The 25,037-nt window shown below is 33.5% G+C and overlaps 2 protein-coding genes across 12 annotated transcripts in view; one reads left to right on the top strand and one right to left on the bottom strand.

Annotated features, from left to right (window-relative positions):
- LOC139513873 (zinc finger CCCH domain-containing protein 10-like) overlaps positions 1-6,009 on the bottom strand; it is a 108,223-nt gene extending 102,214 nt beyond the window's left edge. For 4 of the 11 annotated variants that reach the window (XR_011662536.1, XM_071302794.1, XM_071302793.1 and 1 more), the window contains exons 1-2: positions 5,912-6,009; positions 2,483-2,566 (exon numbers count right to left, since the gene is read on the bottom strand). The gene's annotated coding sequence lies outside the window, so the exon portion shown is untranslated. The remainder of the gene's footprint in view (positions 1-2,482; positions 2,567-5,911) is intronic. The other 7 variants (XR_011662537.1, XM_071302796.1, XM_071302797.1 and 4 more) reach the window with 4 other exon arrangements.
- A 220-nt stretch (positions 6,010-6,229) lies between these two features.
- The window catches only part of LOC139513871 (protein YAE1 homolog), a 27,870-nt gene continuing 9,062 nt past the window's right edge, over positions 6,230-25,037 (top strand). The window contains exon 1 of the mRNA XM_071302786.1: positions 6,230-6,370. Within this exon, the coding sequence (XP_071158887.1) occupies positions 6,239-6,370 (132 nt within the window). The 5' untranslated portion in view covers positions 6,230-6,238. The remainder of the gene's footprint in view (positions 6,371-25,037) is intronic.

Here is a 25,037-nt window from a genome sequence, read left to right as displayed (position 1 = left end):
TTTTATTTAATTGTAATATCAGTTCAAGGGGAATAACTCTAAACCTTAACTCTTGTTCCTCACAGATTTACTGCACTCAGATATTTATATCTAATGTTTAAAAAGTTTGCTAGTTTTTACTGCTTCATTCTATTTGGATTATTGTCTTATTGACATCCACAACATCGCCTTTTATTCAGGCATAAAATTCAAAAGATGTACTGGTACTGGATGAAGACATATTTGCTTGAATTTTGTATCAATCACCCAAATTAATCATAATGTTTATTGCACTCATGGTTGTGAAAAAATGTATCTGTATGTAAAACTTTCCCAACTCAGTTGTGTAATGAACCAGTGGATTCATAACTATACACTCTTGAGAAGATTTGTCTCATTGGCAATCATACCACATCCTCTTATCTATATAATTGCTTATATTTTATGTATTTCTATAATAATAGCTCTTATGGTATCAAATCTTGATTTAAGTGCTCTCAGTGTACATTTTCTGTCTATTAATATATGATTACAAGCTGCTCTGATAACATTGAAACAGACATCTTTTAGAATATTGGGTATATTTCCATGGAAAAGGTTAACAATGGCATAACGATCACTGTATCTGAGGATATATTATCATTAGACATACACATTAAGTAGTATATTTTATCAAGTAAATTTATTGCTTGAGCCAAAGTTTTAGACATACACATTAAGTAGTATATTTTATCAAGTAAATTTATTGCTTGAGCCAAAGTTTTAGACATACACATTAAGTAGTATATTTTATCAAGTAAATTTATTGCTTGAGCCAAAGTTTTAGACATACACATTAAGTAGTATATTTTATCAAGTAAATTTATTGCTTGAGCCAAAGTTTTACAACAAAAACATTAGTCAAGATGTTTTGTTTTTACTTTTTTGCCAAAAGAGAAAACTCTTAGAAACACTGTAACAATTAAAAACCAATTGTTCATAGAACAATAGAAGGTCTTTCTACCAGTTAACATCTATTTTGACATTAAAATATTAAAATACAGTCGAAAATGTCAGTTCCTATGTCTTTATGGTGTTCAAATATGAATTTAAAGCAAAGGCCAAAATCTAGAACGTCCTATTAACCTTTGACCTTGACCTCAATTTCAAGGTCACAAACTAAGGACATCGAATCAAAAGACCATAGGTCTTAAATATGTGTGGTTAATGAGTAATATCACTTTACCTAAAATTCTAAATATAAGAGGGGCGAAAACTCCCATTTATTGTCTACGCACCCTTTCAACCAAAATTTATAAGTTACTACATGTCCCAACTAACACTTTTGTAAAGATAATTTGTCGATATCTTATAAGATTAATGAAAATGAGTGAAAATAAGCCAAAATCAAAATTTCGAATATGACCTTGACCTTTGACCTTGACCTAATTTTCATTGTTTTGGACCAAGGACCTCAAATCTAAAGACCCTTGGTCTCTATCACTTATGGTTTACCATTTAGAAATGCATATCACTTAATTCAAATGAAAAAGGGGAATAACTCTCATATGGAGTCTCCATAAAGCTTCGGTCCAAATTAATATCCTAATCCTTAAGATGTAACGAGCAATTTGGTAAAATAAATTTATCGTAATCTTTTACGGTTGCGAAGGAGTAGTGGCCACAAGAAAAACAGTGTTTGGGGAGATAACTCTTACAACGTAAAGTATTTTGTTACACAGTTGTAAATTTTTAAAGCGTATAAACTATACGACATCATATTCCAAATATCTAAGCGACATCTTTTGAAACATCAATACTACGCAAGAAAAAAATTACGCGGAAGAAAAAAAAAAAAAAAAAAAATAATAATAATCAGAACAAATTCAATTGGTCTTTCCACGGAAAAGTGGAAAGACCTAATAATGCAGACATAGGCCATTTATAGCTTGCTGTTCGGTGTGAGCCAAGGCTCTGTGTTAAAGGTCGTACCTTGACCTATCTATAATAATAAAATAACAAGGTCCAATTTATCAGCCGTCATGGGGTAAAAACGACTAATCAAAGAATTCAACTTTATATAAAGCTAATATAGGACAATGGTGTTGATTAAAAGTTACACCACTCCAGACCCTTTTGTTTTCCACATAATTAATATTGCCAATAATTAACAAGTTCGAATCTGATACCGATACCATAGTATATTCACCTCTTACCTATTACTTTATCTGTACTATGTTCCACATCTGACAGACGCACAACCAAACGGTGTATTTAGGATTTTGCTATATACATGGGTCAAAATCATGGGGTTGTAGCATTTTAATCAGTATGACTTTCTAAGATGACAATACGAATACTAAAAATCTGGACTTGAAATAAGGTGTATATCATTATGTAGTTTTCAATTTGATAGCCAGCATGACGTAAATTATTATATATTTATTATCATGCATAATGCAAGCACTACCAATCTATTTACTGATAAACTTAACTTCTTTATCTTAGAGGAGACATTACTTACATATTTTCTGGTAGCTATAACACTTGAATTAAGAATCTCTGAATAAATAACTTGGAAATTGAGGTCTCCAGTTGAAAGACAATCCTGTCATTAGAAGAAGAGAAAAACATTTTTAAATTACTAATTTTACAAATCAATGTTCTAATTTTTCTGCCAGCCTATACCAGAACTTGGCAAGGGCAAGCGTCTATGTTCTTCTATTTAAGGGAGTATGTTCAATGTATTGTAAATCACAAAATTTCATCATCTCTGCAGTACAAACAAGATCTTAAAATTTAATCAATTACAGTATGATGAACTACATTTACAAATTGTCAAGAAAACTTTTGGTTCAGAATTCTTTCATCATGGTTGTAGATCTTTTCTTTGAAGTACAATTTTTTGCCTATTTTAAACAAAAACTATTTCTTTCAACACCATATACTTTTTTAAAACTTGATGTTGAATTGATATTTTTTCTAATTTATTATGGAAGAAAATACTTTTTCTACAAAATGAGATTTATTGAATGACTATATAATAATAAAATCTCATTTGATGGTAGTCCAAGTAATTATTATGTCTTGAAAAGTTATTATACTTTTATGCTTTGACACCTTACATATAAACAAGAGGCTGTCACAACGACAGCAAACCGGATTTATTAACATTTATTTGTGTCCTGGTAATATCACAAGAACCATTACTGATGAATGGTGAAAGTGAATATCGTCAATATCAAATTTGACCTCCATTTTGTCATCAGTATCAACATATTAAAATTTGAAAAGCTTAGATTGAATGGTTCATGAGTAAATGCAACAACGTAAATGGAAACGCCATTTTACAATCTTTCAAGAACCATAACTCCTGAACGGTAAAAGTCAAAATCGTTTTTATTGAACTTGACCTCCATTTTGTCATCAGTAACAACATATAAAAATTTCAAAAGCTATGGTTGAATGGTTCATGAAAAAATGCACAGACACGACTGGAAACACCATTTTTCAATCTTTCAAGAACCATAACTCCTTAACTGTAAAAGTCAAAATCGTCATTATTGAACTTGACCTCCATTTTGTCATCAGTAACAACATATTAAAATTTGGGAAGCTTTGGAAGAAAGTTCATGTGTAAATGCACGGACACGACTGGAAACTCCATTTTTCAATCTTTCAAGAACCATAACTCCTGAACAGTAAAAGTCAAAATCGCCATTATTGAACTTGACCTTCATTTAGTTGTCAGTAACAACATATTAAAATTTAAAAAGCTTTGGTTGAACGGTTCATGAGTTAATGCACGGACAACATTTGATTGCCAACCGCCAGGCGGCCTGAACACCCGGCCACCCCCGTACATCCCCAAATCAATAACCGACATTTTTGTCACAAAAATCCGGTTAAAAAGAAGATGTGGTATGATTGCCAATGAGATAATTCTCCACAAGACCAAATGACACAGAAATTAACAACTATAGGTCACTGTACAGCCTTCAACAATGAGCAAAGCCCATACTGAATAGTGAGCTATGGAAAGGCCCCAAAATGACAATGTAAAACAATTCAAACAAGATAACTATCTGCCTAATTTAAATACAAAAAACTCTTAAGGGTTCCGCAAAACCCAGTGTTTTGCCTACTTTTGCTGTTACTCACAGACTCAACAAAAACAAGGAAAAAATCAATAAAAATATTCCTCTTGATGCTATCTTTTGATTGTTAGAAGCTTTTGTCCAAGTTTAGTAAAAATCCAGGATAGTTTAATTAGATTCATAAAGTTTATGAATCTAATAAATGTTTTTCACTATAACTGCAAACTGTATGTAATGTTAACTGTTTACTTCTCAATACTAGTACTATCTTATGATCATAAACAAGCTTCTGTCCAAGTTTAGTACAAATCCAGGATAGTTCAAGAAAGTTATTAAAATTTTAAAAACTTTAAGCACAGAGTGAATGTAATGTTTCCTGGCAGAAAAACTAATAGATATAGGAAGATGTGGTGTGAGTGCCAATGAGACAACTCTCCATACAAATAACAATTTAAAAAGTAAACCATCATAGGTTAAAGTATGGCCTTCAACACGGAGCCTTAGCTCACACCGAACAACAAGCTATAAAGGGCCCCAAAATTACTAGTGTAAAACCATTCAAACGGGAAAACCAACGGTCTAATCTATATAAACAAAACGAGAAACGAGAAACACGTATATATTACATAAACAAACGACAACTACTGTACATCAGATTCCTGACTTAGGACAGGTGCAAACATTTGCAGCGGGATTAAACGTTTTAATGGATCCAAACCTTCTCCCTTTTTCTGAAACAATAGCATAACATCACAACAAAGAAAAACATACGATAAAATATCAATTGGCAGACTTAACTCAATCAAAAAAGTCCATTTATAAGTAAAATACGGAAAAAATGGAATTTCATTTTTACAAAATAAACTTCTAGATACTATGTTAGGATCATAAACAAGCTTCTGTCTAAGTTTGGTAGAAATCCAGGATAGTATAAGAAAGTTATTAAAATTTCAAAAACTTTAACCAGAGTGAATATATGTGGCTGCCACCGACAGAATGTAGGATCCCTATGTCTCGCTGTTTCGACTAAAGTCAGAACAGTGGAAGGCTCGACAAAAATAAACTAAAAACAAATATGCAAGACATAAACAAACAACAACCACACTAGAATTACAGGCTCTTGAATTTGAACAGGCACATACATACAGAATGTGGCAGAGTTAAACATGTAAAGGGGATCCCAACCCTCCCCCTAACCTGGGACAGTGGTGTTTCAGCCTATTATACTTTTTTGATTTGCCGCCATAGACTATAAATTTTTTGCTTTGACGCCTTGTAGCCCATACCTGCCAACCCTCCCGTTTTGAGCGCCAAATTATTCAACTTTAACATGTCACGCTTGAAAAATCGACCAATACCACATCACGCTTAGACCCCAACGAGACCCAGTCTTATAATTACATTAAAATCATTAAATGACAATCCTTTATTTGTGGCAATGACGAAAAGGTATTACCTTAGCCTTATTTGGCACAACTTTTTGGAATTTTGGGTCCTCAATGCTCTTCAACTTTGTATTTATTTGGCTTTTTGAACTTTTGTGAACTGAGCGTCACTGATGAGTCTTATGTAGACGAAACGCGCGTCTGGCGTATAGAATTATAATCCTGGTACTTTTGATAACTATTAGTACGTTTAAACAAAAAATCAAGTTAGGTACTTGTGTTATATATTGGTAAAAAAAAGTGTGGGACAAGTGTCACTAGTCATCAAGCATGTCAAGTACTTGTGTTTAGTACATTTTTTGTACTTTAATAATCTGAGGTGCAGGTGATTAAAAACAATATGACAGTTCATGAAATAGTTTGCAGAGTGACTTTGTGATCTTTATACTTTATATCCAATAGAATGCTTACATGTGGTGTTTTCTATTACTAAGAAATAGGTACTTTATAAACTGTTCTGGAAGTTCAATTATTTCTGCGGGAGAATAGAATGGTGTAGGGTTGAAACTATTTATACTAGGGTAACCTTATTTAGTTTAATAATATGTGATGAACTTTGTGACTACAGAATACAGAATTGTGACTATTGCCTTTGAATAATTATTTATCATCATCAATATTCACAAGTATTTTAAACAAGACAAAAAACGAAATGAATGATGTAAATATTTATACAAATTTTTCAAATTAATTAGGAAAACACTTTAATGTAATATCCCTGATCACATGACTCTTAAAATGGCCGACAAAAACACTCTGAGCACACATTTTGAAAATGAAGAGAAAACAGATGATATATTCGATGAGGATGTAGACGATGATCGTATTAATTCGAAGGAATGGGAAAAGATACAGTCAGGACTATTGGAGGTTTCTTAATACATAACCTTAATAACATTAGATTTCCTTAAAGCAAAACTGCCTTCTCCGTGTTTTTTCCTACGTCTTCCCTCTGCAGTGGCCATTTTTGAATGGTCAAATTTGTAATACCTTCATGTTGACCACAACTCAAAAAAACGCCAACAGCAAATTCGGTTTATTGAAAACACTGATTTTTATTTAGTTTATTTACTTCTTGCTAACAACATATGTACCTGTAATTACCTGTATTATATTGCATAAACAAAAACAACAAATTTACACTTACCTGCATATTTAACGGAATAAACGATATGAATAAAGGTAATATTTAAATGCATTTGGTAAAGTTTAAACTATCCCGTATTTAGTGAAAAAAAAATGATTTTTATGTAATTTTTCATCCCCAAAAAATTCCTTTACCCATTTTTTTTTATAAGATCTCCCCAAAGAAAACCCTTTCATAAACTTTTTTTTACATACATTAATTATTCTTTTCTATCCCGTATTCAATATAAAAAGACACTTTTTTTATTGAAATCGCCGTATATATACTGATCCTCATTCTATCCCGTATTCAATGTAAAAAGACACTTTTTAAATTGAAATCGTCTCCTATATACTGATCCTCATTCTATCCCGTATTCAATATAAAAAGACACTTTTTTTTATTGAAATCGCCGTATATATACTGATCCTCATTCTATCCCGTATTCAATGTAAAAAGACACTTTTTAAATTGAAATCGTCTCCTATATACTGATCCTCATTCTATCCCGTATTCAATGTAAAAAGACACTTTTTTTATTGAAATCGCCGTATATATACTGATCCTCATTCTATCCCGTATTCAATGTAAAAAGACACTTTTTTTATTGAAATCGCCGTATATATACTGATCCTCATTCTATCCCGTATTCAATGTAAAAAGACACTTTTTTATTGAAATCGCCGTATATATACTGATCCTCATTCTATCCCGTATTCAATGTAAAAAGACACTTTTTAAATTGAAATCGTCTCCTATATACTGATCCTCATTCTATCCCGTATTCAATATAAAAAGACACTTTTTAAATTGAAATCGTCTCCTATATAAATAGATAGAATAATATCAGTGTGATCATGAATAAATGTCTTTTACTATTGTTATTTAGTAAATCATGTTGTATATGGATAACAATATACTAACTTACCATTACATTAATTAATAACATATTTATGGCTGTCTGCCTATCACTAAAATCTTTATACTTGATGTCAGTTAATCGAATTATCTTTATACATATTGTTTATCGCCGTTAAAAATCCATCACCACAATTAAAAGTTTACCACAAACAACACAACAAATAACAGAACATGAAACGTATATACAGTTGATTGGCTTTGTCTTCTTTATCTGAAAAATAACAAATATGTATCCATACATATTAAACGGAATAAACGATATGAATATAGGTAATACTTTAATGGTATTTTGTAAATTACGGGATAGTTTAAACTATCCCGTATTAGGTGAAAGAAATTGATTTTCTTAATATTTATGAAAGGTAAGTTAATTATACACGGTATACAATGCACCGAAAATAAACGGAACTTACTTTCTACTGGAATTATAATGGTGGACAGTTCCATTTATGTACTCGTATCTACGAGATGTGGTATTCCACCCATATAGTCTGTAATGCACATGTGGGAATAGTCTGTACAGGGCTATTATGTGGTTCCTAGCAGCCCTGTCCCTCAGAAGACCCATTAAATCACATCACTCCAGGAGGATATCCACATGCAACGAATTGATGTAACAAAATGTGGCTAATAAAATACGGTCCCAATGGTGTAAGTTATGGGTCCAAAATAAACCCCTTATTCTATAAGGCCAAAGCCTTGCTGCACCCATTAAATCTTGTATTTCGTTCCATAGAAGAAATATACGTCTATTTCGGCTTAAAGGCATTTTGAAGGTGAGTAACTTACCTGACGCGCTACCTATTTATTAACATAACTCACCTATTCAAAATCACTATCACTGGAGAAATCAAACACGTAAGCTGATTTGCTGTATGGATTTGACAATCTTTTTCCTTTGCCACTCTTTGCATTTGGTTTGCCTTTCTGTTTGTCTTTTTTCTTCAGTGGCTTAAATGTGGGTGGAAAAAAGAGTTTTTGTATATCATCCTCATCTGTGGATACTCTGTCAAATCCAAAATCGGTTTGGATGTTTTTTTAATGTTTGTCACACTTCTTTTAGTAGAGCAAGCTTTACTTGTCCCTTGGACTTCCTCACTATTGTTCATGCTAGCAGGCAAAGAAGAGCCTGTGGGTATCGATGTGTCCACTGTTGATGCCTCTTCTCCGTCAGACTCAGCATCACTCCCTTGTACAATCGTAATATTATGTCTGGCCTCATCTGCTTTAGTAGGTGGCGTCCAAGTTCTAAACAGTGGTTTAGTATAAGTAAAACGAGGTGCCATGTCCAAAGTATATATAGTCTTCATAAGATCAAAAAAGGATGCATATATGTTGCCAGCTCTGTGGACATGATTTCTCCAAACTATTTCACAGAGATGTTGTTCAAAGAGGTTGGAGTTGGTGCCATTAATTCTTCTGAAATGGTCTTTAGCAAGTTTCCAAGCTCCTTCAATTCTGTTGGTACAACACTGTACCTCTTCATTAGTTTCACTGTTAATATACACCTGCTTAAATGAAGTTTTGTGGATAACTGTGAAATGTTCGTAACCCAATCTATTAAGACCAGAATATGCCCCCCAGCTATCGGAAAATATCCTACTTCCAGGTTCAATGTGCTTCTGAATTAATGGTACCAATACATCAGCACCTCTACTGTCTACTGGATACATCACTATCTTGTTGGAACTTCTTTCAATCATACCAAAAATCCATATACGGTTCCCCGTAGGCTTACCCCTATTGTATTTGATTTTTCTACCAAATAGGCTCTCGTCCAGCTCTACATCACCTTGAAATCTTATCATTTCATACTCCGTGTATATATATTCACAAAACATCTCTCTGATGAAGCTAGCCCAATGAACAGATGTGGATTTATATTCCATATTAGCACATTTAGCCGACATGTGTAGACTATGCCCTTCTATGTAATACTTTATAAAGACTATCAGGTCTCTAATATTATAAGAAGACCTTTCAAAGAAGGAGTTCTTTCTCATACCTAGTTCATGCCCCTTTTTGCATCTAAATGTGAAGCCATCTGTTGTGCTTGTTCGGCGGTTCAAAGTGCAGGTTGCACTACAATGACAAATCAATTCCGATGGTAATAAACCATTTACTCGAAGCCAGTTAAAAACTGTTGTGTCATCAGACATAAACAAATAACTAAATGTCCATAAGTTACCAAAATCTTGAAACGAAATATCTTCAACATTAGATTTCCTTAAAGCAAAACTGCCTTCTCCGTGTTTTTTCCTACGTCTTCCCTCTGCAGTGGCCATTTTTGAATGGTCAAATTTGTAATACCTTCATGTTGACCACAACTCAAAAAAACGCCAACAGCAAATTCGGTTTATTGAAAACACTGATTTTTATTTAGTTTATTTACTTCTTGCTAACAACATATGTACCTGTAATTACCTGTATTATATTGCATAAACAAAAACAACAAATTTACACTTACCTGCATATTTAACGGAATAAACGATATGAATAAAGGTAATATTTAAATGCATTTGGTAAAGTTTAAACTATCCCGTATTTAGTGAAAAAAAAATGATTTTTATGTAATTTTTCATCCCCCAAAAATTTCTTTACCCCTTTTTTTTATAAGATCTCCCCAAAGAAAACCCTTTCATAAACTTTTTTTTACATACATTAATTATTCTTTTCTATCCCGTATTCAATATAAAAAGACACTTTTTTTATTGAAATCGCCGTATATATACTGATCCTCATTCTATCCCGTATTCAATGTAAAAAGACACTTTTTAAATTGAAATCGTCTCCTATATACTGATCCTCATTCTATCCCGTATTCAATATAAAAAGACACTTTTTTTTATTGAAATCGCCGTATATATACTGATCCTCATTCTATCCCGTATTCAATGTAAAAAGACACTTTTTAAATTGAAATCGTCTCCTATATACTGATCCTCATTCTATCCCGTATTCAATGTAAAAAGACACTTTTTTTATTGAAATCGCCGTATATATACTGATCCTCATTCTATCCCGTATTCAATGTAAAAAGACACTTTTTTTATTGAAATCGCCGTATATATACTGATCCTCATTCTATCCCGTATTCAATGTAAAAAGACACTTTTTTATTGAAATCGCCGTATATATACTGATCCTCATTCTATCCCGTATTCAATGTAAAAAGACACTTTTTAAATTGAAATCGTCTCCTATATACTGATCCTCATTCTATCCCGTATTCAATATAAAAAGACACTTTTTAAATTGAAATCGTCTCCTATATAAATAGATAGAATAATATCAGTGTGATCATGAATAAATGTCTTTTACTATTGTTATTTAGTAAATCATGTTGTATATGGATAACAATATACTAACTTACCATTACATTAATTAATAACATATTTATGGCTGTCTGCCTATCACTAAAATCTTTATACTTGATGTCAGTTAATCGAATTATCTTTATACATATTGTTTATCGCCGTTAAAAATCCATCACCACAATTAAAAGTTTACCACAAACAACACAACAAATAACAGAACATGAAACGTATATACAGTTGATTGGCTTTGTCTTCTTTATCTGAAAAATAACAAATATGTATCCATACATATTAAACGGAATAAACGATATGAATATAGGTAATACTTTAATGGTATTTTGTAAATTACGGGATAGTTTAAACTATCCCGTATTAGGTGAAAGAAATTGATTTTCTTAATATTTATGAAAGGTAAGTTAATTATACACGGTATACAATGCACCGAAAATAAACGGAACTTACTTTCTACTGGAATTATAATGGTGGACAGTTCCATTTATGTACTCGTATCTACGAGATGTGGTATTCCACCCATATAGTCTGTAATGCACATGTGGGAATAGTCTGTACAGGGCTATTATGTGGTTCCTAGCAGCCCTGTCCCTCAGAAGACCCATTAAATCACATCACTCCAGGAGGATATCCACATGCAACGAATTGATGTAACAAAATGTGGCTAATAAAATACGGTCCCAATGGTGTAAGTTATGGGTCCAAAATAAACCCCTTATTCTATAAGGCCAAAGCCTTGCTGCACCCATTAAATCTTGTATTTCGTTCCATAGAAGAAATATACGTCTATTTCGGCTTAAAGGCATTTTGAAGGTGAGTAACTTACCTGACGCGCTACCTATTTATTAACATAACTCACCTATTCAAAATCACTATCACTGGAGAAATCAAACACGTAAGCTGATTTGCTGTATGGATTTGACAATCTTTTTCCTTTGCCACTCTTTGCATTTGGTTTGCCTTTCTGTTTGTCTTTTTTCTTCAGTGGCTTAAATGTGGGTGGAAAAAAGAGTTTTTGTATATCATCCTCATCTGTGGAATACTCTGTCAAATCCAAAATCGGTTTGGATGTTTTTTTAATGTTTGTCACACTTCTTTTAGTAGAGCAAGCTTTACTTGTCCCTTGGACTTCCTCACTATTGTTCATGCTAGCAGGCAAAGAAGAGCCTGTGGGTATCGATGTGTCCACTGTTGATGCCTCTTCTCCGTCAGACTCAGCATCACTCCCTTGTACAATCGTAATATTATGTCTGGCCTCATCTGCTTTAGTAGGTGGCGTCCAAGTTCTAAACAGTGGTTTAGTATAAGTAAAACGAGGTGCCATGTCCAAAGTATATATAGTCTTCATAAGATCAAAAAAGGATGCATATATGTTGCCAGCTCTGTGGACATGATTTCTCCAAACTATTTCACAGAGATGTTGTTCAAAGAGGTTGGAGTTGGTGCCATTAATTCTTCTGAAATGGTCTTTAGCAAGTTTCCAAGCTCCTTCAATTCTGTTGGTACAACACTGTACCTCTTCATTAGTTTCACTGTTAATATACACCTGCTTAAATGAAGTTTTGTGGATAACTGTGAAATGTTCGTAACCCAATCTATTAAGACCAGAATATGCCCCCCAGCTATCGGAAAATATCCTACTTCCAGGTTCAATGTGCTTCTGAATTAATGGTACCAATACATCAGCACCTCTACTGTCTACTGGATACATCACTATCTTGTTGGAACTTCTTTCAATCATACCAAAAATCCATATACGGTTCCCCGTAGGCTTACCCCTATTGTATTTGATTTTTCTACCAAATAGGCTCTCGTCCAGCTCTACATCACCTTGAAATCTTATCATTTCATACTCCGTGTATATATATTCACAAAACATCTCTCTGATGAAGCTAGCCCAATGAACAGATGTGGATTTATATTCCATATTAGCACATTTAGCCGACATGTGTAGACTATGCCCTTCTATGTAATACTTTATAAAGACTATCAGGTCTCTAATATTATAAGAAGACCTTTCAAAGAAGGAGTTCTTTCTCATACCTAGTTCATGCCCCTTTTTGCATCTAAATGTGAAGCCATCTGTTGTGCTTGTTCGGCGGTTCAAAGTGCAGGTTGCACTACAATGACAAATCAATTCCGATGGTAATAAACCATTTACTCGAAGCCAGTTAAAAACTGTTGTGTCATCAGACATAAACAAATAACTAAATGTCCATAAGTTACCAAAATCTTGAAACGAAATATCTTCAACATTAGATTTCCTTAAAGCAAAACTGCCTTCTCCGTGTTTTTTCCTACGTCTTCCCTCTGCAGTGGCCATTTTTGAATGGTCAAATTTGTAATACCTTCATGTTGACCACAACTCAAAAAAACGCCAACAGCAAATTCGGTTTATTGAAAACACTGATTTTTATTTAGTTTATTTACTTCTTGCTAACAACATATGTACCTGTAATTACCTGTATTATATTGCATAAACAAAAACAACAAATTTACACTTACCTGCATATTTAACGGAATAAACGATATGAATAAAGGTAATATTTAAATGCATTTGGTAAAGTTTAAACTATCCCGTATTTAGTGAAAAAAAAATGATTTTTATGTAATTTTTCATCCCCCAAAAATTTCTTTACCCCTTTTTTTTATAAGATCTCCCCAAAGAAAACCCTTTCATAAACTTTTTTTTACATACATTAATTATTCTTTTCTATCCCGTATTCAATATAAAAAGACACTTTTTTTATTGAAATCGCCGTATATATACTGATCCTCATTCTATCCCGTATTCAATGTAAAAAGACACTTTTTAAATTGAAATCGTCTCCTATATACTGATCCTCATTCTATCCCGTATTCAATATAAAAAGACACTTTTTTTTATTGAAATCGCCGTATATATACTGATCCTCATTCTATCCCGTATTCAATGTAAAAAGACACTTTTTAAATTGAAATCGTCTCCTATATACTGATCCTCATTCTATCCCGTATTCAATGTAAAAAGACACTTTTTTTATTGAAATCGCCGTATATATACTGATCCTCATTCTATCCCGTATTCAATGTAAAAAGACACTTTTTTTATTGAAATCGCCGTATATATACTGATCCTCATTCTATCCCGTATTCAATGTAAAAAGACACTTTTTTATTGAAATCGCCGTATATATACTGATCCTCATTCTATCCCGTATTCAATGTAAAAAGACACTTTTTAAATTGAAATCGTCTCCTATATTCTGATCCTCATTCTATCCCGTATTCAATATAAAAAGACACTTTTTAAATTGAAATCGTCTCCTATATACTGATCCTCATTCTATCCCGTATTCAATATAAAAAGACACTTTTTTATTGAAATCATCCTATATGATATTATTGTAAGACCTTCTGTTTCAAATATATTACGGGAGAGAATGAGGATCAGAATAAGACACATCTAATTATATTTTTTGAGGAATATATAAAATGAAATCTTTCCTTTATTCATATAATAAGTTTTAGCAGTTTTACGTCAGTTGAAAATAGGCATTTTTCTCCAATCCCGTACGGGATAGAAACACGATATAGCCCTTAATACACATATCTATACGTACAATAATATGAAATAGGGGTTTTCCCCTTTTCGAAGAAAAAATTGAAATGTGCACGTACATTTAAAACCATGCAAGTCAAGTTCAATTTCCTTTAGATACAAAATTGAATACAATGAACACACAATAAGATCAATAAGTTAATAAGAAACACATTTTTTTAAACACGGACACTAGGCTCTCAATGCTGTTTTCACATGTTCCCAGAGGCTAGGTCTCATGTGTTTAAATGTAACAAAAAATTTGTTCCGGCGTGACATTTGTTCCACCGGAACAAATTTCATAGGAAATATGTTCCACTGGAACTTATGTCACAGAAAATATGTTCCAGCACTATAAAATTTGTTCCGGAACTAATTTTTTAACCAAGTGTGAAATAAGTTCCGGAACAAAAATCACAGCACAATGAGTTTTGTTCCAATATTAAAATTTAAAAAAAAAAGTGAAATAAGTTCTTTTGATATTAGTTTTAACATGTTTAAACGAAGGTATTTTATAGGAATCAATGAAAATGTTCTGCTTGAAACTTATTTCACATAAATAAGTTCTGTGCTTGCATGGGGTACATTTGCAATTGAAGGAATGACTGTAGGATGAAGATAAGAAAATGATGTGATGATAATGTATCTGTGTTTTATGGTTTATGTGGTATTCAACCTCCTTGTTTCCTAATGATCTGTCATGGGTGTTCTAATCATACATGTACTTAGCTATGATAATTGCACATTTTTAAAAGAATGTGTCTTTTGTTTCTTTATGTCTTTTAATATAATTGATCAGTCACTTTGTCCTTTTCAAAAAGTACAAATGTTCATCTTTAACTATAATACTTTTTTTCGGAGTGACTTTTATTATTATTTCTTATTCTACTCTTTCCTGGCTCATAAGGTCCATTTTTAGTATTATTAATTGAGCATGTTATTAAAATTTTGCTTTACTCCACATGATCCAATTGGATGTTTACACTTTTTATTTATTACATTATCAATATAATACATGTTTTTTATAATGACTTTAAACTCACTGATGACAAGTGCTCAGTATATAAGATAACTTGTTTAACCAGTGGAACATATTTCACAGACAAGGAACTTATTTCACCAGGTAAGGAACAAATTTCACAAATCCAGAACTTATTTCACCAGGTAAGGAACAAATCTCACAAACATGGAACTTATTTCACTAGGTAAGGAACAAATTTCACCAACCCAGAACTTATTTCACCAAGTAAAGTGTGGAACTTATTTCATAGAGATGGAACAAATTATATAGAAATTGTCTGTGAAAAAAGTTCTCCCAGAACATATTTCCTGTGAAATTAGTTCCGTTGGAACTTTTTTCACAGGAACAAATTTTGGCTCACATAAACACGTACACTTGGCTCTCAATGCCGTTTTCACGTGTTCCTAGAGGCTGGGTCTCTAGTGTTTAAACACGGACACTAGGCTCATAATGCCTATTTTTTACTTGTTCCTAGAGGCTGGGTCTCTAGTGTTTTAACACGGACACTAGGCTCTCAATGCTGTTTTCACGTGTTCCTAGAGGCTAGGTCTCAAGTGTTTAAACACGTACACTTGGCTCTCAATGCCATTTTTCACGTATTCCTAAAGACTAGGTCTCAAGTGTTTAAACACTGGCACTAGGCTCATAATGCCTATTTTTTACTTGTTCCTAGAGGCTGGGTCTCTAGTGTTTAAACACGGACACTTGGCTCTCAATGCTGTTTTTAAGTGTTCCTAGAGGCTAGGTCTCAAGTGTTTAAACACGGGAACTACGCTATCAATTCCTTTACAACGTGTTCCGTAGGCTATAAATTTATCTTTCCGGCTATCAATCAATCAATCAATCAATCAATCAACTAATTAACCATATTATGTCAATTATTGATGATTTTGAAAATGAGTGTTTTATTATCTGTGGAGATTTTAATCTTGTGTTAAATCCAAATTTAGATTGTTATAATTATTTACACATAAATAATCCTAATGCTAGAGACAAACTATTAGAATTGATTGACGATAGATCTCTAGTTGACCCCTATAGGGAACTTTTTCCTGACCTGTGTAGATACACTTGGAGAAAAAAATCACCTTTCAAACAAGCTAGGCTTGATTTTTTCTTATTTTCTGAAAACATTTTGTCGTTTTTGAAAAATTGCTGTGTAGAACCCAGTTACCGATCGGATCATTCTAAAATTATTCTAGAACTTGAATTGAATCCATTCATTAGGGGGAAAGGTTTATGGAAGTTCAATAATTCTTTGTTGTATGATGCTGACTATGTTAATGTTATGAAGGAAAAAATTTTGGATGTAAAAAAACAGTATGCAGCCTTGGTATATAATTTTGACAATATTAATGAAGTGAATAATAATGATCTTCATTTTACAATTAATAGTCAGTTGTTTTTGGAAACTCTATTAATGGAGGTGAGGGGCAAAACTATCTCATACTCTAGCTTCAAAAAGAAGGAAAGAGAGAGAAGGGAAAAAACTTTAAAAGATGACATTGACATTTTAGAAGAAAATGTAAACTCAGGTTCTATACAGCAATTGGAAGACAAAAAAAATGAACTAGAAAAATTCAGAAAGGAAAAAATGCATGGTAAAATAGTTCGATCTAGAATACAGTGGATAGAAGAGGGAGAAAAACCCACAAGTTATTTTTGTGGACTTGAATCTAAGAATTTTACCAGCAAGATTATTCCAAAGGTTGAAAAAGAAAATGGTGATATTGTAACTAACCAAAAAGAAATACTTAAACAGGTTAAAATATTTTATGAAAATTTGTACAAAAACAGAGATGTTGAATGTTGTAAACCCAAAGATATTGAAAATAGTCTACAAAATGTAAATGTTAGAAAGTTATCTTTGGATGAACAAGATAAACTAGAAGGTGAAATATCAGTTCAGGAAGCTGGTGAAACTTTAAAAAGAATGAAAAGCAATAAAACGCCTGGATCAGATGGTTTTTCAAGTGAATTTTTAAAATTTTTCTGGCCTGACTTAAAAAATTTTGTTGTAAGATCCTTGAATGCAGGGTATGATAAAGGGGAACTTTCTGTTACTCAAAAACAGGGGATAATTACATGTCTTCCAAAGGGTAACAAACCTAGACATTTTTAAAAAAACTGGCGCCCTATATCTTTGCTTAATACTGTCTATAAAATTGGCTCTGGTGTTATAGCAGGAAGATTTAGAACAGTTTTGACTAAACTTATTGATACTGATCAGACAGGTTTTATGAGTGGAAGATATATTGGGGAAAATCTAAGATTGATCTATGATATCATGGAATATACTGAAGATAATGATATACCAGGCCTTTTATTGCTGATAGATTTTGAAAAAGCCTTTGATTCCATTTCATGGGAATTTCTTTTAAATGTATTGAAATTTTTTAATTTTGGCGATTCTATTATAAATTGGGTGAAAGTGCTCTATCAAAACATTAATTCAGCAGTCATTCAGGGAGGGAATCTTTCAGACTTTTTCACTGTTGAACGGGGTTGTAGGCAAGGTGATCCATTATCGCCTTATCTTTTCATTCTTTGTGCTGAAATTTTAGCGTTAAAAATAAGAGATAACAAAAATATAAATGGAATCAAAGTTCTTGATGTTGAACACAAACTCTCACAGTTTGCTGATGATACATCACTACTTTTAGATGGTAGTGAAGAATCTTTAAATGAGTCATTATTAGGTCTTTCAACCTTTCGGATGAAAGACCTATTGTTTTTGTTCTGATTATTAAGGTCTTTCCTTTTACTAAAGGGAAAGACCTTACTGTATTTCTTCTGATTATTATTAAGGTCTTTCCTTTTACAAAAGGGAAAGACCTTACTGTATTTCTTTTGTTTATTATTATTATTAAGGTCTTTCCTTTCTTAAATGGAAAGACCTTACTGTATTTCGTTTGTTTATTATTATTATTATTATTATTATTCTTTTTCTTCCGCCGTTTTTCAAAGTTAATCGGTGATAAAAGTACGCAAGATATCAAAATGATCTTTGGTATCAAGTATCGGGTTAATAAAAGCTATCTTGTAAAAGGGGCACCGAAGTGTACTATTTACTTTATAGGAGTTATCTCCCTAATTACAAAAAACACTGTTATCGCTATATCTCATAAACTATAAGACTTAGCGGCAAATGGTTTTTTTTTAAATGTTCCTTGCCAAATGATACAAGTTCAAATAATTTTAACCGAAGCGATCCGGTGACTTATTATAGGAGTTATTTCCCCTTGAATATTTAAATTTTCGATATGCATATAAATCTCATGAACCGTAAGTCATAAAGACTGCGGGTCTTCAGATTTGAGTTCATTGGACCAAAACTAGAAAATATAGGTCAAGGTCAAAGGTCAAGGTCATATTTTAGATTTTCAAAAGTTTTTCATTTCCCTATAACTATTGAACGGTTATAGATACAGAAAAATTAAGCAGTTGAAAATGATTGGTACTTCAAGGGGCAACTTTTTTACATTATGACTATACTGATTTTACCATCATGTAAGGGACATAACTCCCATTGATGGTTTTTAAAAAGCCATTTTTAGGCAAAACTCTTTAACAAAAGGTCCTTGACCCATACGGTCTTTTGCAATGACCTTGTGGAGCAATGACCTTGACGAAGGTCACAAGGTCAAAGGTCAAGGTCATCAAATTATGTGTTTTTTGGCACTATTTAAACAGTTTTATGTGTGTTTGAATTCCAACCAACCAACCAACCAATCAATCAATCAATCAATCAATCAATCAATCAATCAATCAATCAATCAATTAATCAATCAATCAATCAATCAATCAAAGCAAGTTTCCGTTTCATGTGTTTAATACGGGATCCAAGGTCTCTTTTTTTCGCTTGTTTTAATTGACACTTTCCAACGTGTTTAACCAACGTGTTTAACCAACGTGTTTTACCAACATGTTTTACCAACGTGTTTAACCAACCAACCAACCAACCAACCAATCAATCAATGCATGTTTCTGTTTCATGTGTTTCATACGGGATCCAATGTTGTTTTTTTTCGCTTGTTTTAATTCAGCCTATCCAACCAACGTGTTTAACCAACGTGTTTAACCAACGTGTTTCACCAACGTGTTTAACCAACGTGTTTAACCAACGTGTTAAACCAACATGTTTAACCAACGTGTTTAACTAACCAACCAACGTGTTTAACTAACCAATCAATCAATGCATGTTTCCGTTTCATGTGTTTCATACGGGATCCAAGGTTTTTTTTCTCGCTTGTTTTAATTGAGCCTGTTCAACCAACGTGTTTAACCAACGTGTTTAACCAACGTGTTTAACCAACGTGTTAAACCAACGTGTTTAACCAACGTGTTTAACTAACCAACCAACGTGTTTAACCAACCAACAAACCAATCAATCAATGCATGTTTCCGTTTCATGTGTTTCATACGGGATCCAAGTTTTTTTTTTCGCTTGTTTTAATTGAGCCTATCCAACCAACGTGTTTAACCAACGTGTTTAACCAACATGTTTAACCAAAGTGTTTAACTAACCAACCAACGTGTTTAACCAACCAACCAACCAATCAATCAATGCATGTCACGTTTCATGTGTTTCATACGGGATCCAAGGATTTTTTCCCGCTTGTTTTCATTGAGCCTATCCAACCAACGTGTTTAACCAACGTGTTTAACCGACTTGTTTAACCAACGTGTTTAACCAACGTGTTTAACTAACCAACCAACTTGTTTAACTAACCAACCAATGTGTTTAACCAATCAACCAATCAATCAATGCATGTCACGTTTCATGTGTTTCATACGGGATCCAAGGTTTTTTTTCGCTTGTTTTAATTGAGCCTATCCAACCAACGTGTTTAACCAACATGTTTAACCAACGTGTTTAACTAACCAACCAACGTGTTTAACCAACCCACCAATCAATCAATCAATGCATGTCACGTTTCATGTGTTTCATACGGGATCCAAGGTTTTTTTTTCGCTTGTTTTAATTGAGCCTATCCAACCAACGTGTTTAACCAACGTATTCAACCAACGTGTTTAACCAGCATGTTTAACCAACGTGTTTAACTAACCAACCAACGTGTTTAACACAACCAACCAAAAAATCAATCAATGCATGTCACGTTTCATGTGTTTCAAACGGGATCCAAGGTTTTTTTTCGCTTGTTTTAATTGAGCCTATCCAACCAACGTGTTTAACCAACATGTTTAACCAACGTGTTTAACCAACATGTTTAACAAACGTATTTAACTAACCAACCAACGTGTTTAACCAGCCAACCAATCAATCAATGCATGTTTCCGTTTCATGTGTTTAATACGGAATCCAAGGTCTCTTTTTTTTCGCTTGTTTCAAGAGACCCTATATCAAGTGTTTAATTAATAAACCAATCATCCAACCAACCAACCAACCAACTAATCAATAAATTAATCAATCGATATATATGATATATTTATTTATGACAGTATAATTAAAAGAAAATGGAAGGAAAGACCTATCAATTATTCAAGAAGAATTGAACTTTAATTATTATTATTATTCTTCCGTTAAACTTTGACAAATTTAGCCGCGTTAACCATAAGACGTGTCGCTTTCATGTTCACACTTTGTATTGATGTCATGAATACCTATCTGGAACTCACCCTGTTAGTCGAAATATTTTGTCGGTTCGGAGTAATCCCTCCGAAACCAAAAAACCTTGTTATCGTTCCAACACCGTAACCATAATAGGTAGAAAAAAAACAAAGGGTGAAATTTGTTCAGGACCAGACCCCGGTTCTTCGTTACATTTGGATCGAAAAGATTCAACGACTCATTGGTAGGGTTATGCCCCTATGAAAATTAACCGGTGTCGGTGGACCACCAAAACTCAGAAACCGTAAGTCGTAGAGACCTAGGATCTTCACCATTCATCATCAATTCATGTATCTTCGAAAAATATCTCAAGGTTAAATTTGTATGTTGACCTTGACCTTTGACCTTACACCTTGTTATGGAATAATCTCAGCAACCATTATACTTACAGAAGTTTTAAATAGTGGAAAATGTTTGGGTCATTACCGCGCAACTTTGTTACATTTTGACCGAAGAGATTTGACCTTTTTTTAAGGGGCATAAAGCCTGTTTTAGGTTTCTGAAAACACAAAATCAGCTTTTTCTATATAACCAAAGGTCCTAGACCCTTGGGGTCTTCAGTAATGGCATTGGGGACTAATGACCTTGACAAAGGTCAAAAGGTCAAAGGTCAAGGTCATGTCCCAGAGTGCGAATTTAGTGTTTTTAACCTTATATAAAGGATTTTTAGTGTGTTTTCGAGCTTTTTATGGTTGACCTTGACCTTTTCAACACATTCTACGTCTGTTGGAACATGTATTTTACATTACAAAAGGAAAGACCTCTCAATTGTTCAAGAACAATTGACAGTTTAATTATTATTATTATTCTTCTTGTTCCGCCAAACTTTGACAAAATTTCCCTCCGTAACCGTAAGACGTGTCGCTTTCATGTTCACACTTTGTATCGGTGTCATGAATACCTATCCGGAACTCACCCTGTGAGTCGAAATATTTTGTCGGTTCGGAGTAATCCCTCCGAAACCCAAAAACCTTGTTATCGTTCCAACACCGTAACCGTAATAGGTAGAAAAAAAATGAAGGGTGAAATTTGTTCAGGACCAGACCCCGGTTCTTCGTTACATTTGGATCGAAAAGATTCAACGACTCATTGGTAGGGTTATGCCCCTATGAAAATTAACCGGTGTCGGTTGGCCACCAAAACTCAAAAACCGTAAGTCGTAGACACATAGGATCTTCACCAATCATCATCATTTCATGTATCTTTAAAAAATACCTCAAGGTCAAATTTGTATGTTGACCTTGACCTTTGACCTAACACCTTGTTATGGGATAATCTCAGAAACCATTATACTTACAGAAGTTTTAAATGGTGGAAAATGTTTGGGTCATTATGGCGCAACTTTGTTACATTTTGACCAAAGAGATTTGACCTTTCTATAAGGGGCATAACCCCTGTTTTAGGTTTTTGAAAAGACAAAATCAGCTTTTACTGTATAACCAAAGGTCCTAGACCCTTGGGGTCTTCAGTAATGGCATTGGGGACCAATGACCTTGACAAAGGTCAAAAGGTCAAAGGTCAAGGTCATGTCCCAGATAGCGAATTTAGTGTTTTTAACCTTATTTAAAGGATTTTTAGTGTGTTTTCAAGCTTTTTAAGGTTGACCTTGACCTTTTCAATACATTCTACGTCTGTTGGAACATGTATTTTACATTAAAAAAGGAAAGACCTCTCAATTGTTCAAGAACAATTGACAGTTTAATTATTAAGGTCTTTCCTTTTACAAAAGGGAAAGACCTTACTGTATTTCTTCTGTTTATTATTATTATTATTATTATTCTTCCGCCAAACTTTGACGAAGTTAGCAGCCTAAACCGTAAGACGTGTCGCTTTCATGTTCACACTTTGTATCGGTGTCATAAATACCTATCTGGAACTCACCCTATTAGTCGAAATATTTTGTCGGTTCGGAGTAATCCCTCCGAAACCAAAAAACCTTGTTATCGTTCCAACACCGTAACCGTAATAGGTAGAAAAAAACCGAAGGGTGAAATTTGTTCAGGACCAGACCCCGGTTCTTCGTTACATTTGGATCGAAAAGATTCAACGACTCATTGGTAGGGTTATGCCCCTATTAAAATTAACCGGTGTCGGTTGGCCACCAAAACTCAGAAACCGTAAGTCGTAGACACCTAGGATCTTCACCAATCATCATCAATTCATGTATCTTTGAAAAATACCTCAAGGTCAAATTTGTATGTTGACCTTGACCTTTGACCTAGCACCTTGTTATGGGATAATCTCAGAAACCGTTATACTTACAGAAGTTTTAGATAGTGGAAAATGTTTGGGTCATTACGGCGCAACTTTGTTACATTTTGACCGAAGAGATTTGACCTTTTTGTAAGGGGCATAACCCCTGTTTTAGGTTTCTGAAAAGACAAAATCAGCTTTTACTACATAACTAAAGGTCCTAGACCCATGGGGTCTTCAGCAATGACATTGGGGACTAATGACCTTGACAAAGGTCATAAGGTCAAATGTCAAGGTCATGTCCCAGATAGCGAATTTAGTGTTTTTAACCTTATTTAAAGGATTTTAAGTGTGTTTTCAAGCTTTTTAAGGTTGACCTTGACCTTTGACCTTTCACTTTTTATTGGATATCTCAAAAACTATTATACTTACAGAAATAGTAAATAGTGCAAAATGTTCAGGACATTGGGGACTTTTGACTTTGATAAAGGTCAAAAGGTCAAAGGTCAAGGTCATGTCCCAAATAGCGGATTATGTGTTTTTGACCTTATTTAAAGGGTTTTTAGTGTGTAATAAAGCTTTTTAATACATTATAAGTCTATTGGAACATGTATTTTACGTTACAAAAGGAAAGACCTCTCAATTGTTCAAGAACAATTGACAGTTTAATTATTATTATTATTCTTCCGCCAAACTTTGACAAATTTATCCGCGTTAACCGTAAGACGTGTCGCTTTCATATTCACACTTTGTATCTGTGTCATGATTACCTATCCGGAACTCACCCTGTGAGTCGAAATATTTTGTCGGTTCGGAGTAATCCCTCCGAAACCCAAAAACCTTGTTATCGTTCCAACACCATAACCGTAATAGGTAGAAAAAAACCAAAGAATGAAATTTGTTCAGGACCAGACCCCGGTTCTTCGTTACATTTTGATCGAAAAGATTCAACGACTCATTGGTAGGGTTATGCCCCTCTGAAAATTAACCGGTGTCGGTTGGCCACCAAAACTCAGAAACCGTAAGTCTTAGACACCTAGGATCTTCACCATTCATTATCAATTCATGTATCTTTGAAAAATACCTCAAGGTCAAATTTGTATGTTGACCTTGACCTTTGACCTAACACCTTGTTATGGGATAATCTCAGAAACCATTATACTTACAGAAGTTTTAAATAGTGGAAAATGTTTGGGTCATTATGGCGCAACTTTGTTACATTTTGACCGAAGAGATTTGACCTTTCTGTAAGGGGCATAACTCCTGATTTAAGTTTCTGAAAAGACAAAATCAGCTTTTACTACATAACCAAAGGTCCTAGACCCATGGGGTCTTCAGCAATGACATTGGGGACTAATGACCTTGACAAAGGTCAAAAGGTCAAAGGTCAAGGTCATGTCCCAGATAGCGAATTTAGTGTTTTTAACCTTATATAAAGGATTTTTAGTGTGTTTTCAAGCTTTTTAAGGTTGACCTTGACCTTTGACCTTTCAACTTTTTATTGGATATCTCAAAAACGATTATACTTACAGAAATAGTAAATAGTGAAAAATGTTGAGTTGACTAAGGCGCAACTTTTTTACATTTTGACCGAAGAGCTTTGACATACCCTTGAGGGGCATAACCCCTATTAACGGTTTCTGAAAAGACAAAATTAGCTTTAACTCTTGAACCAAAGGTCCTAGACCCATGGGGTCTTATATAATGACATCGTGGACCAATGACCTTTACAAAG

Source organism: Mytilus edulis, chromosome 2, assembly GCF_963676685.1.
Source record: "Mytilus edulis chromosome 2, xbMytEdul2.2, whole genome shotgun sequence".
NCBI lineage: Eukaryota > Metazoa > Mollusca > Bivalvia > Mytilida > Mytilidae > Mytilus > Mytilus edulis.
This window is presented reverse-complemented; position numbering and strand designations above follow the sequence as displayed.